Source organism: Heloderma suspectum, chromosome 3 (assembly GCF_057233095.1).
Source record: "Heloderma suspectum isolate Gila_16-S chromosome 3, 16-S_ref, whole genome shotgun sequence".
Classification (NCBI taxonomy): domain Eukaryota; kingdom Metazoa; phylum Chordata; class Lepidosauria; order Squamata; family Helodermatidae; genus Heloderma; species Heloderma suspectum.
This window is the reverse complement of record NC_139460.1, coordinates 275,081,113-275,096,500: the sequence shown is the minus strand read 5'-3', so window position 1 is coordinate 275,096,500 and position 15,388 is coordinate 275,081,113. Positions and strand designations below refer to the sequence as shown.

The 15,388-nt window shown below is 44.1% G+C and overlaps 1 protein-coding gene across 1 annotated transcript in view; it reads left to right on the top strand.

Moving 5' to 3' along the window:
* The window catches only part of LOC146351314 (vesicle-associated membrane protein 3-like), a 31,624-nt gene extending 17,392 nt beyond the window's left edge, over nucleotides 1-14,232 (top strand). Inside the window, exons 3-5 of the mRNA XM_084845682.1 lie at nucleotides 4,576-4,690; nucleotides 8,635-8,793; nucleotides 14,173-14,232. Of these exons, the coding sequence (XP_084701808.1) occupies nucleotides 4,576-4,690; nucleotides 8,635-8,793; nucleotides 14,173-14,232 (334 nt within the window). The remainder of the gene's footprint in view (nucleotides 1-4,575; nucleotides 4,691-8,634; nucleotides 8,794-14,172) is intronic.
* Nucleotides 14,233-15,388: the final 1,156 nt, after the last annotated feature.

Sequence of the window (15,388 nt, the reverse complement as noted above, 5' to 3'; positions counted from 1 at the left end):
TTTTTTTAATGTGGAGTTTCAAACCAGCTTTTGCACTCTCCACTTTCACCCTCAACAAGAGACTCTTTAGATCCTCTTCGCTTTCTGCCATTAGGGTGGTATCGTCTGCATATCTGAGGTTGTTGATAATTCTCCCAGCAATCTTAATTCCGACCTGTGATTCATCCAACCCGGTGTTTCTCATGATGTACTCTGCATATAAGTTAAACAAGCAGGGCAACAATATACAATATATATACAATATATATGGTACAATATACAATATATCGTACTCCTTTCCCAATTTTGAACCAATTGGTTGTTCCATGTCCAGTTCTTACTGTTGCTTCTTGACTCTCGTACAGGTTTCTCAGGAGACAGGTAAGGTGGTCTGGTACTCCCATCTCTTTAAGAATTGGCCACAGTTTGTTGTGATCCACACAATCAAAGGCTTTAGCATAGTCAATGCAGCAGAAATAGACTTTTTCTGGAATTCTCTTGCTTTCTCCATGATCCAGCGAATGTTGGCGATTTGATTTCTAGTTCCTCTGCCTCTTCGAAACCCAGCTTGTACTTCCGGTAGTTCTCGGTTCACATACTGCTGAAGCATAGCTTGTAGGATTTTGAGCATAACCTTGCTGGCATGTGAAATGAGCGCAATTGTACGGTAGTTTGAACACTCTTTGGCATTGCCTTTCTTTGGAACTGGAATGTAAACTGACCTTTTCCAGTCTTGTGGACACTGCTGAGTGTTCCAAATTTGTTGGCATATTGAGTGCAGCACTTTAACAGCATCATCTTTTAGGATTTTAAATAGCTCAGCTGCAATACTGTCATCTCTGCTAGCTTTGTTGTTAATAATGCTTCCTAAGGCCCACTTGACTTCACTCTCGAGGGTGTCCGGCTCAAGTTCAGTGAGCGCACTATCATGGCTATCAGGGACATTCAGATCTTTCCTGTATAGTTCTTCTGTGTATTCTTTCCACCTCTTCTTAATCTCATCTGCTTCTCTTAGGTCCCTGCCTTCTTTGTCCTTTATCATGCCCGCTTTGCACAAAACGTTCCCTTGAGATCTCCGATTTTCTTGAAAAGATCTCTAGTCTTTCCCATTCTGTTGTTTTCCTCGATTTCTTTGCATTGTTAATTTAAGAAGGCCTTCCTGTCTCTCCTTCTATTCTCTGGAACTCTGCATTCAGTTTACCTTTAGCCATAAGCAGCTTGCAGCCCAAATACCTGAAGAAGCACCTCTTCCCATACCAGCCTGCCTGTGCCTTGAGATGTTTTGTAAAGGCCCTTCTCTGTGTACCCTCTTTCGCAGAGGAAAGTTATGTAATCACAAAAGCAGAGGCTTTTTCTGAGGTGGCACCCAGCCCTAGACTGCTCTCTCAAAGAGGCTCAACTGGCACTGACCTGCAGTCTTTCCAGCTACAGGTTACGACTTCCCTATTTGTCCAGGCATTTTAGAATACTTTTTCCTCTGTGTTTTAGCCTCTTTCTTTCTTTCTTTCTTTCTTTCTTGGTTGGTTGCATTTTATTATGGTTTTTCTGTTTTTATTATGTTGCATTTAAATGTCTGCGTGAATAGTTTGATTCGTACTTCTGTACACTGCCCTAGAATCATTTTTTTTTATAGATAATTAAGAAATATTTTTAATGAATAAAACAAACAAAACTAAATAAAAGGAAAATGGAGGACAGGGGATAAGAAATTAGTCTATGGGTACGGCTATTCCTGGACAGAGATAGCTTAGACACAGTGATCCATTATCTGTAGTCTCTCATTTGGATTATTTTAATACACGTTATGTAGGGCTGCCCTTGAAGACTATCTGGAAATTGCAGTTGGTTCAAAATGTGGCTGACAGATATTGCCGGGTGTCAGGGGTCACAAAACAGAAAGAATTGCATTGGTTGCCTATCTGTTTTGGGGCTGAATTCAAGGAAAAGTGAGTTACATAGCTCTTCATATTTTTATCTCCCAACAAGTTGGTTTCCCCCATCTATTCCCGGCTCAGTTATCATACCCAAAACTGCGCAGCAGAACACCTCCGCATTTAATGTATGAGTCACCCTACAGCTGAAGTTCTCAGGACAACATAAACAATAAAAGCAAAAAATAAAGCCAATAATAAAGCCACATGATAAAACACATTTAAAATCATTGTTTTTAAAAACAGCAACAAAAATCCAGCATTTAAGAGAGATGAATACATGAGCAGGTAAAAACATTAAGTTGATGTCAAAGAGAAGCATTAAACATATAAAGCAAGCAGCACTTAAAATAATTTTGAAAGGCCTGGGAAAATTAAAAGGTCTTTGCCCAGCACCAAAAAGTCAACAAAGTAGGCACCAGGTGGACTTCTCTCAGGAGGGTATTCACAATTTGGGGACCACCTTAGAAAAGGCTTGTTCATGAATAGCCACCCACCAAATCTCAGCCTGTTGGGGCACTTGGAGCCTTTACACTAGCAGAAATGACAGTGACATATTCCCCCTTTCTGCTTACAAAGAAGTCCTTGGAGGAATGTACTGCTTGTTTAGGACTAAAGTTTCTTTCATTTGAACTGTAGCTTTGCAAAGGATTTGCTATCCCTGAAAAGGGGGTGACATACAGCAACTGCAGCCAGAGAGCCCAAAAAAGCATGCTAGCAGTTGAGAGTCAGCTAGACTTGGGAATATCACACAATTGTCAAGAGTTTTAGACTACAGGGCAGAAGAGAGGGGTAGATATTACCTGAAGAATGGTTATTGCCCAGAGGGAGCAATCCTATGGCCACTAGTCAGTGGCTAAAGGGCCATAGGATATCTTGTTTTCCGGGAACCAACCTCGGAGCCCACACGTCAAGGTCAGTTCTACGACCAACCTTCCACCCCTTCTGCGCTGCCTCGCGGGCAGTGCGGAGAAGCCCCGTCCTCCACGCTCCCAAAAGGCGTGCAGAGCAGCCGAAACAGGGCATTCCGGAGGAGCGTTCCGGGGCGGGGTGGGCGGAAATGCCAGTACAACACATCCTATGTGTCGTATGGCAGCCTCCTCCCCCGCTCTGCCCTCCCGCAGCTAGACAGCTGAAACCGGCTGTCTAGCTGAAAATGCAGGGCAGAAGGAGTGTGGAGGGAACAATCCCCTCCGTGCTTCTCCTGCCCTGCATTGGATAGGTGGTTGCCTCCGAGTTTGGAGGCGGCCGCCTATCTGCATAGGGTTGCGACCTACGTCTAAAATGAGACATTACAAAGATTTTGTAACCTGGCCACACAAATCCTTCACCAGTTCTCTGGTGAGGTAGATAGGAGTGATTTAGGGATATGGCATTATTTGGCCTGTGATTGTGTCGAAGCGACAGCAGTGCAGGAAGATTTGTGTGGGTTTCTCTACATGCCTCCCCCTCCAGTTTATAGGTACAGGGATTTCCTTGGCCATTCTAGAGAAGGCTTTATGTCCCTTTGCGGGAGAAATTGATGGACCATTCATACTAGACGGTGAGTCACAGGCGTGTGGGAGTGAGGAGTTATTACAAACTGTCAGACCATTAGGAAGACTTACTAGCCTGTGTTGAGCCACCACAGTACAGACTGGACTGGTCTTCATAGCCCACCAGAGGGATGCTTCTGTAAAAACAGGCTTGTGGATGGAAAAGACTGGTGGTATGGCATAGTTAGGGAAACAAATATTAATTCCCTCTTAGTGATATTCACATTTCATTTTTTTATTCTTAGCAATGCTTGGCAAATGTACATATGCTTTGAATAACGGGATCAAGAGAGGTCTGGTGCAGTAGTCCAATGGTTAAAGCACTTGTCTGAGATGCCAGAAACTGGGTACAGAGATATCTTGTGCCTTCCTAAATTCTTACATAGAACAGTGATTCCTTCTGTAGCTATTTCACTCCATGTAGCTACAAGTGGCCATGACATCCCACATACATGGGAGTGAAAAACCTATACTATGTGTGATGAGCTGCATGTAGAATTCACATTCATTCCTCCTGTAGTGTAAGATTTCTCTAGTGTTCAGTTTTGGCAATGCATAAAGATGCCCCCATGATGTATTTGCTAAATGAATTTGAGGAATTTCCTTTTCTCTCATGCCTCAGTTCCCAGTGTGCAAAAAAAGGAAATAATAGGACCTGCCCAGGATAGATATGAACATGAGTACAATCCAGGTTGCAAAAGTTTTGGTGGTTCATGGTGCTTGCATCCTGCAAGCAATTATAGGTTACTGGTATTCCTAGTTCAAAGCCTGGTGGGACCTCCATTGGGAGGGGCCATAGCTGGTAGAGTGACTGGTACGGGCCTTGAGTTCCTAGACTCTCCAGTCAAAAGGATCACAAGTAGCAGGACTGGAAAAGATTTCTACATGATGTCCTAGAGAGGACTTCAGTGTAGTTCAGACTTCCTCTATCATCGTGGCTGCAGCTGTTGTGTAGGAATGGACTGATCAGTCTATTTCTGGTCCATGTCAGTTTTTCATCTGTTCATTCATAAATCCATTCCACATTAATCTGCAATTTAAAAAAAATCTGCACGCAAATTCATATTTAAATATGAAAAAAATCAAAAGCCATGTTTGACGAGAGTACATTTGCTGGGTTTCTGATTTAGGTCAGCACCAAGTCCTTCCCAAGGTGCCTCCAGCCCAGGACCAGGAGGAATGCCTCCCCAGACCAATGTGACTAGCAATCGGAGACTGCAGCAGACACAGGCTCAAGTGAATGAGGTGAGCTGAGCACAAGGCATCTTGCATTTCCTTTGGGGACTTCATGATGATTATTGAAATGGCTTGTTAAGTGATACATCAGTCTATTGGCCAGTTTGAATATGCTAGTCACCTGGAGTGAACAGCCACTGGCTCAGGAGGAGTACTCAAGTGACAAATTAGGTACTGCTGTTGTGCTGTGGTGTACCCTTTCTCTTATTTCCTTAAGGAGATGGATGGATGATTGGCGGTTTGGTTCAGTAAAACCCAACCATGTGAGCAGCATCAGGTTCTGTGCACAGTCTTCTCTCTTTCTTCCTTCTGCCTTAAGGGTTATTGCCTATTCAAGGCAGAAGCTGAAGACAGAACTGCACACAAAGTAAGCCATAGTGGTTGTAGGGTTGCCAGATCATGAAATACATTTTGGAGAATCTAGGTGGAACCAGGAAAGACGGGCTCATAACCCAAGGAAGGGAGCCAAACTACAGATCAAGTAATAGTCATTACACAGTGGAAGAATTCAGCACATCCATTTTACATGTGGAATTCAGAGGTTGAGACTAGTCCCAAGGACAATCAGGACATAGCAGAGAACTCAACGAATATGCAAAGCTAATAACCCAAGAAAGTGAGCCAAGTCATGGAGCACAGGTCAAATCATGCACATATATTAAATGGTCAAAGAATTAAGTATGTTAAAAAAAATATTTACCCATTTTACAGAGGGGGAACACTGCAATAAGGCTAAGCATTCAAAACAAGCATAAGCACGCTCCTGATACACAGGCAAGAACTCTACCTCATACAGTTCTCATTGTCCTTCTCGGTATGATTCAAGGCAATACGGGATCACATAGGCAACACACACACAGCACACACACAAGAAACCTACAGGGACACATAAACACCCTCTCTCTCATACAAGCACATGTCCTACTTGTGGGCTTCCCATGGGCGGCTGGTTGGCCACTGTGTGAACAGAATGCTGGACAAGATGGATCTTGGTCTGATCCAGCAGGGCTCTTCTTATGTTCACATGACACAGAGATTCAGGAAACATAAACACACACACACACACACACAATTTAGCCAGAACAAACTGCAGCCATACCAGGTTTTGCCTGTACAGTCGGCAGTGTGGCATTCCACCCCCCACTCTACATTGGTTCTAAGATTGAATGGAAGCAGCAGCAGCAAATCTTCTCTATACTCATCTTCCTGCAAAATACTGTAGCTGATATTGGGAAATACAATATCACTGCAATGGAAGTATTTGTTGGGGGATGCTTCTGGAACTTGCACAACAACACAGAACAACTATTTGCTATGTGGACTTTTTTTTTCCTGAAAAGATCATTAGAAAAAGTTACTATTACAATATGATACCATACTAAGCAAATCCTTTAGGTGGCACTAAACACACACACACCATGGAAATCCATTGTTTATATACATTTCAGAAGAAAAGCCAAGTTAGTTTGTTCTAGGAACATATAGCAAAAGCAGCAAAGAGTTAGAGTCTCTCTCTCTCTCTCTCTCTCTCTCTCTCTCTCTCACATATACACACAAGCATTGTGGCTTCTTTTTCAGTAATGTCATAGAATGTAGTCAAACATGATTGGGTTTATGGCTTATGACATCACAGTGTTGAATACCATCATGCTGCCCATCTGATACCTTATTGCCTAGAATCATGTAGAAAAGGACAATGAAAATATGGTGCCAAGCATCAGACTGGAAGCAAAGCAGCTCTGAATAGCTATAGACAAAAATGCAGGGAAAGTGTATTTGGGGCTTTCTTGGGGATTTTGTGCCCACTGAAAATCCTATATATTTGTCAAATGTTTGTGTTTGCCTACAAATATTCAGTTTAGCCCTTTTAATCTGGGCTGACATCAAGTGTAGGCATGGCTGGGCACCTGTTGAGGTCCCACACCTTAGCAGGGGCCCACTGACAAGAATTCTCTGGCGTTGTTCGTCCTCTTCACCCGCTTGTTCTCCTCTTCCTCTGTGCCAGACAACAGTGGTAGTGAAAAGGAGGAGCAGTAGATGCCACTGCCTACTTGTTCACTGGCCTGTCAAGCAAGCAGTAGCAATAATGAGAAAAAGGATGAGGAGCAATGGCAGCTGGTGACAGTGAGAAGATAGACTCACTGAAGGAGTGGGCCCATTGAGGTTGTCTTGCCCAAGGGACCTCCAAAACCTGGAACTGGCACTTCCTAAAGTAACTTCAAACAGGAATGAAGATATGGAAGCTGTCTTGTGAAAGGTATCAGGTTACATATTTCTCAAGGCAATACATCCATCCCCTTGAATTCTGATCCACATCCTTATGCTATTTTCCAGACTTCCAGTGTAGAAACACAAATTTGTCTATAATGTACTACTGACATTGCATTGTCTTCCTACCATGTACTGAGACCAGGGTTGTATTAAGGAAATCAGACTTAGACTATAAAATACTAACAATTCGTAAAAGTACACTTGGCCTTCAGCTGGAAAAAGGAGGAAAGAAAAACTGACAAGTTGCTGAACCACATCTGATAGTTCCAGTTTTCATCTGCCAAGTACTTCAGTAAGAACTTTCATTTATTTCACAATTAGTTGAAACTTAAACTTGGGATGCTGTTGCGTCTTTATGGTTAAAGGCATTTCCTTGTTCTGAGTTGTTGGAAGGTTTGTTCCTAGAGGGCCCTTGTAGAAAAAAGTGAGAAAGCAGGAGAGAGCTGTGGGGGGAGAAGAAGAAGAGAGATAGTGGGAGAAAAAGATGTTGTAGATAAGAGTTTGGAAATAAAATGAGGACCTGTTTGCATTCAAACCTTCCTTGCTGAGAAGATACGAAAAAGCCTTGATTACTTTATAAGATCTGATTTCCATTTACTTCACCCCCACCTCCCAAAAGCTAACTGCCCTAACCTTAGCTTGTTTTCAAAGAATTAAATACTGCTTAATTCCAGGGTGCTTAATTCCAAGGGCAGTGTCAAAGCCAGGCTGTTGAGGGCACGTGGGCAAGACATACTCAATGCTTCCCCTCCTTCAATGAGTCTACCTTCTCACCTCCATTGTCACCAGCTGCTATCACTTCACATTCTTTCTTATCATTGCTTGCAGACAGGCAAAGAGACAGTACACAAGTAAGCAGTAGCATCTCCTACTCACCACCTTGGTTGTCTGGGCCAGAGAAAGAGGCTGGTGAACAAGCCGGTTGCAATGGTGAAGAGAAGGAGCAACTCCGGGGGGCTGTCAGTGGCTCCTTGCTGGGGTATGACCATGCTTATCCTTGACTCAGGCCCTGGGACTTATTTACTATTAAGTAGGAATGGAACTTAAGCCATTTAAACAATGAATCCCCTATTCAGGTGTTGCCCTTTCATGCATATAGCAAGTCCACAGAGGGAGAAGTGGGACTGTGCTTGCCAGACCTGTCTCTGGCATCACTGGACCCAGCAGCCCCAACCAGCTGACATTTGCACAACATCGGTACATGCTTAGGCTCACCTTTTGGATGCTGTGCAAATGTCAGGGGGCAAGGGTGGCAGGTGTAGCCTGCTTTGCCCTCCATACATTCACTATTCACATGTGGGGTGAGGGATACCTGAATAGGACTATAGTTTGCAGGGTGATAATGAAACTCTAAGTTTAATGCAATTCAGTGGGAACCTTATGCCAACATTTTACATACAATAGTTGTGTGCAAACAAAAAAAAAGTTCACTCAGCAAGTTATGCTTTATCCTTGGCTGAATCTATATATAGCAGTTATACCACTATCATAACTATTGGTGCCCAATGGTGTCATGTGTACCAATAGTTATGATAACGATATGATAATGGTATAACTGCTATGTGTAGATTCAGCCTTCTACTTTTATCATTCTTATATCTTTTTTCAAGTGCTAAACAAGTGGATGCCACTGCAGTATTTAATGAACAGGCGCACTGATTGATATGATATTCCAATTTCAGGTAGTAGACATAATGCGAGTCAATGTGGACAAAGTACTAGAAAGAGACCACAAGCTTTCAGAGCTTGATAACCGGGCAGATGCTTTGCAAGCTGGAGCCTCACAATTTGAAACCAGCGCAGCTAAGCTGAAGAGGAAACACTGGTGGAAAAACTGTAAGGTAAAGCTTACCACTGTGCAGTAAAATTTGGTCTTATTTCAAGAGAAAGAAGTGTGTGTGTGTGTGTGTGTGCGCGCGCGCGCGTGCGTGCGTACACACGTGCGCTTCATTAGTCAGCTCTGGTGAAAATTCTAAGATATATATGTCACTTGTTAGGGACTCTGGAGTTTGAGCTGGGAAATGTGTGGGCTGAGGCTGGGACCTGACCTAGTGATTTACTATGGTCTATATATGCTCAGGCTGGCTTCAGAGCTCTCTTCAAACCCAGAAGGGAATATGGATATGTGCTTCATCATCCTCTGTGATTCGTAGGTAGCATGAAGCTATGCCTGGACTAAATACTCGGAGCTACAAGCAATTTCTGAATGGTTTAAAATATAAAACAAATATGGGCAGTTAGCCAGCCCAGATAAATTGGTGATGCTATGCTTAAGTAGTTCACTTCTGGAACAGAAATACCTACAATGATGAAGGGGCGCTTTTTCTGAACAGCTTATTAGTATATTTAGGGCCCATCCCACCTAAACATATATTCTAATTCTAAAACATCTTGTTACAATAATATAATGCTGACATCATGATCTGAAACAATTAAATATACATGACCTAACCTGGTTAAGCAGGATTGCATAATTAAGATGATGGCATTTCTCAAATTCGTCTTTCTATTTCAGATACTTCCACTGAAAATACAATTGTTGTTCTTTTTAAAATGACAAACTGAACAATGTATCCATAAAGGCACAAAAAACAGACTAAGTAAGAATATGATGTCCAGAAATGTCTAACAAGGAGGATCAGGTTTACTGAATTCAATATACTGTTATGACGCCTTCCAACTAAGAGCACAGTCCTAACCCCCACCAATGTTGGGGGTCAGGATGGTGTGCTGGTGGCTCTCCACTAGGGATGTCAGAGGATTCTGTCTAGGGCATGAAGTTCGTCAAGCTTTCAGCAGCTCAGCCCCAGGACTCTGGCTTGCTTACCCACAACTGGCCCAATTAAATCTGTATCAGGTTGGGCCAGCTTGCAGATACCGGGGGGAAGGGAGGTGTTTTTCTCTTACATTGCCATTTGCGCAAATGGTGATTTGAGAAGAAAAAAAACCCAAGCAAGTCCCCAGATTTCAGGAAAAAGCTCGCAGCCTTTTCACAAAAGCATTTGCAAGCTGAGCCAGGGACTCTCCTAAAATCCAGGGTGCGGGTTTGGCTACACTCGGCTTTTGCTTTCTTTAGAACCAAGAACTCAAGTATAACATAGTTGCTTTCCCCTAGAGTTCCTGTAACTGCTACTTTATCCACTAAGTCATCTCTGTTGGTTAGGATCAAGTCAAGGATAGCCGATCCTCTAGTTCCTTCCTCTACTTTCTGTAGGAGGAAGTTATCAGTAACACAAGTGAGGAATTTGGGGCCATGTTTTGCAGAATTTGTCTCCCAACAAATGTTGGGGAAATTGAAGTCCTCCATTACTACTACATCATGCTTCCCTGAAACATTGGCTATTTGCTTTTCAAAAGTTTCATCCTTGTCTTCTCCTTGATTGGGTGGCCGGTAGTAGACTCTGACCACCAGGTTCCTTTTATTCTTTGCTCCATTTATTTTAACCCAGATGCTCTTGATGGGGCTACCAAGCTCATCCTCCTGTATTTCTGTGCAGAGAGATGTATTTTTAACATATAGTGCAACCCCATCTCCCTCTCTGTTCCTCCTGTTTTTTGAACAAGTTATATCCTTCAATTGCTGTATTCCAGTCATGAGAGTCATCCCACCAAGTCTCAGTTACACCTATCAAGTCATAACTTCCCTCCTGTATTAAGAGTTCAAGTTTGTTCTGTTTGTCCCTGAGCATTAGTATATCGACATTGAAGACCATGTGCTTCATAGTCTGGCTTTCTTCCTACATGTGTCTGAAGACTATTATTAGAGCTGTTCTCTCTGTTGCGGTGCATGAGCCTTCGTCCATTGTTACCCCCAACTTTATGTCTCCCTTCCCCATAGGATTTAGTTTAAAGCCCTTCTGATAAAGTTCTTCATGCTGTGGCCAAACACATTCTTCCCAGCCCTTGTGAGGTGCAACCCATCCCTTGCCAATAGTCCATCTTCCAGGAAGTATAGCCCGTGGTCCCAGAATCCAAATCTCTCTTGTTGGCACTACCTTCATAGCCAGTCATTCACCCAGAGTATTTTTCTTTCCCTTTCTGTCCCTCTTCTAACTACTGGAAGATGAAAAAACTATCTGGACCCCAAAGTTCTTGAGTTTCCTTCCCAAAGCTTCAAAAAAATTTTTGTCATTTTTTCGTTGCTCCGCTTGGCGGTATCATTTGTTCCCACATGGATGAGAAGAAAGGGATACCTGTCAGTGGGCTTTATAAGTGCAGGCAACACTTCAGTCACATCTCTAATCCGTCCTCCTGGGAGACAGCATACCTGGCGAGTCCACGGGTCTTTCCGACATACTTGGGTTTCGATCCCACACAGCAAGGAGTCTCCTGCTACTACTCCTCTTCTCTTCTTCTTGTTGTAGGCCTTGGTTTCATCACCTCTGCTTGACTGACCTTCATTCTCTTGCTCACTCTAATGCAGATTCACTGTAATTCTTCCTCTGCTGGCTGTCCTCCAGTCTCATCCTGAAGTACCTGGAAGCAGTTCCATAGCTCCACTGCTTCCACTGGTGCAGAGTGGCTTCTAGTTCTTCCGTTCCTAACTGTCACCTTTTTCCAAGGAGTATAATCTACTGCATTTTTCTTCACCTCAGCATTTCCCACTTCTGCCTCAGCTTGCTGTTGCTCTTCAAGCTTCTGTTCTTAACTTTGCTGCTGTAGTTCCACCATTCTGTCCAAGAACTCTTCGTGTTCTCTTATTCCCCGGAGGGTTGACAGTTGCCGCTCCAGTCCAGTTACTTTTTCTTCCAGCAGTGTGATCAACTTGCACTTGTTGCACACGTAGGCCATGTTGTTCTCAGGCAAGAAAACAAACATTGTACACACCTTGCTGGTCACCACCACTGGAGAGCCTTTTCCTTCCATAGCCTCTTCTCCCTTTTTGTGTCTAGCTTTCTTATTGTTCTAGAGTAGCCTGTGCCTGGTCCTCTACTCACTGGAGGTTAAAAACAGAGACCCACTGGTATGGAAGTGTGTGTTACAAGACAAAGTTTTTTAAAAATGAAAAAAATGTTTAAAAATATGTATTAGGGGCCTCCCCCTTGACCTTCCCTGCCAAACTCCCCTGGCCAACTCCTGTTTGCTTTTCCTGTTCATGTGCTCTGATCGCTCGCTCTCTGGGAGCTTGCTTGCTTCTATAGTCCCTAGACCAGCTGGAGCAGCTTCCTCTGCTCTGCTCAGCTGGGAGGCGGGAAACAGACTGAAACTTCCTGCCCACACAACTGCTGGGAGTACTCAGGCCACCCCCCCTCAATTCAGTTGGAGCTCTCAGGAGCACCTGGTGAGCTCACAGCCACTCAGAAGGAAAAGGACAGCTCCCTGGCCTTCCTCCAGCCCACTTACCTCTTTGACTTTGTCTCCTTTGTCTCTTCTTCCACTGCGACTACCCTGGCCAACTCCTGTTTGCTCCCCCTGTTTGCTCGCTCTGTTTGCTCGCTCTCTGGGAGCTTGCTTGCTTCTATAGTCCCTAGACCAGCTGGAGCAGCTTCCTCTGCTCTGCTCTGCTCTCAGCTGAGAGGTGGGAAACAGGGAGTGCAACCCTATCCAAAACAAACAATGTGCCTGTTTCCCAGACTTGAGAACCATTCACCGACAGGGCTTCCATCTTGCCAGGATTCAGCTTCAGATTACTGGCCCGCATCCAGCCCATTACTGAGTTTAGACACTGATCCAGGACTTGCACAGCCTCTCCTGATTCAGATGTCACAGGGAGATAGAACTGCGTGTCTTCAGCATACTGATGGCATTTAGCTCCAAATCCCCTAATGACCACTCCCAGCGGCTTCATATAGATGTTAAACAACACTGGGGACAAGATGGTGCCCTGAGGCACTCCTTAGCTCAATTGCCAAGGGGCCAAGGAATAGTCACCCAATGTTACTCTCTGAAATTGATCCCATAGGTAGGACTGGAACCACTGTAACACAGTGCCTCCGATACCCATCCCATGGAGTTGACCCAGGAGGATACCATGGTCAATGGTATCAAAAGCCAGTGAAAGATCGAGCAGAATTAACGGGGCTGCACTTGCCCTGTCCCTCTCTCAATAAAGTTCATCCATCAGGGCAACCAAGGCTGATTCAGTCCCATAACCAGATCAAAACCCAGACTGGAATGGGTCTAGATAACCAGTATCCTCCAAGAGTGCCTGCAGTTGCTCCACCATGACCCTCTCAAGTACCTTCCCTAGGAAAGGGGTATTTGCAACTGGTGGTAGTAGTCTAATACCATTGGGTCCAGAGTGGGCTTCTTCAGGAGTGGCCGCACTACTGCCTCCTTAAGGAGCAGGGATCACCCCTTCCTGCAGGGGAGCATTTATCACTCCCTGAACCCATCCAGTCATACCTCCTCAGCTAGCTTTTATTAGCCAAGAGGGGCAGGGATCAAGATGGCACGTGGTTAGTCACATTACTGCAAGCACCTTGTCCACATCATCAGGCTGCAGAAACTGGTACTGATCCCACAAAATCGGACAGATGGTGGCATCAGACATCTCGGCTGGAACTGCGATAACAACAGCATCAAGTTCACTGCTGGGACATGCAATTTTGTCCTCAAAGTGCGATGCAAAAAGGTCACAGTGGGTCCTTGATGGGGCCAGGGCCCCATTTGCTGGGGAGGGTGTTAACAACCCCCAGACCACCCGGGAGAGTTCAGCTGGACTCGAGGACACAGTGGAGACAGCAAAATAGGCCTTCTTTGCTGCCCTCACCGCCACACAATAGGCACGATTATGTGCTCTAGAGCATGCTCAGTCATCTTTGCCTCGAGTCTTACACCATTTGTGCTCTAGCTGACATCCAACCTGTTTCATTGCCTGCAGCTCCCCCCGCATACTAAGGAGGAGCAAAGCGGGCGCTACAGTGCTAGAGAGGGCACTCAGGTGCAATCGAGTCGATGGCCCTCTGCATCTCACTATTCCACAGTGAGAGTAGGGCCTCAGCTGGATCACCAGCTCTGTCCACTGGAAAATCCCCAAGAGCATTCAGAAATCCACCGGAGTCCATCAGTCCATCAGCAGGAGGGAAATAACCCTGTGAGTTCAGACCTCACCAGGAAATGGTCTGACCATGACAATGGGGTTACATGGACCCACCACGACCAATCTTCAGACCACCCAGCTAACAACATGGAGCAAAAACCAGATCAAGGGTATGCCCTGCTAATGGCACAGATAAGGATAACTGGTCTCCATTTTCTTTCCTCAACTCTCTTTCTAGATGATGATCATCCTCGGTGTAGTATGTGCAGCCATTCTTATCGTAATTATAAGTGAGTAATATGAATGTTCATTTTGATTGACCTCATGATTATCACTGAATTGTTGACTGAACAAAGCATTTACAGGGAGTTCTATTGTGAATGCTTGGCCCACTCCCAGCCGCTATTTGTATAATGAGAAACACAAAGTAATATGTCACTTGTAGCTGGGAAACGACTGGGTTTTTAAAAGCAGCCACTGCTTAATTTTCTCAGTGGTAAAGGGAAAATCCTTTTCATAATCAGTAAAACACTGGCATTAATTATAAAGAGCTCTTATCTTGGCCTTCGTTAAATCAAAAATGAAAGTCTTTCTGAATCCAGCAACAGCAGGATCAGTCATTAAATTTGCTGTCCATTGCAAAATCTGGACAAAGCCCTTCTGATGTCTTGGTAATCATGGATGGTGGAACCTAATACCTGGAAAACCTGAGATACATTGAAATTTCATCATAAGAAGAGGTACTCCTAGGCCAGTAAGAGATTTATTTCAATATTTCAATCTTGTATGTAATGTTTATGCTAGCAGCACCTGTTGTTAAGAGAGGTGGTTGGCATAATTAGCATATGACATTGCACCTGAAATTATAGAACTATCTTGTAGAGCACCTGTTACACTGACAGCACTATCCTGTAATATTTTACCCAGAGGTGCCACTAAGTCCAATGGGCTTACTCTCAAGAAAATTGTACACAGAATTGCACCCTGAAGGTGATATATTCAAAACAATCTGGTTTGGTTCAGAAGGTTAACACTACCAGCATTTCAACTGAAAGATAATAATTTTATTTATTTATTTACAATATTTATATACCGCTCCTCATCAGAAGATTTTGGAGCGGTGAACAACATTAGAATAAAACAATGGTTAAAAGAGTTAAAAAAGTTAAAACATTTTTAAAAAGACAAATCCCAATGAAGTGGAATTCAACAACCCACGGCTGGTCATGCAAGGAAGGCCTCTTGAAAGAACATCTTCAGGAGGCGCCGGAAAGAACACAATGTTGGTGCCTGCCTGACCTCTAAAGGCAGGGGATTCTATAGGAAGGGGGCCACCACACTGAAGGCTCTTCTCCTGGTGGACTCCAACTGGGCCATAGGCCCATGTGGAACTACCAGGAACATGCCCTCTGATGACCTCAGTGACTGGGCAGGTTGGTAGGGAAGGAGGTGCT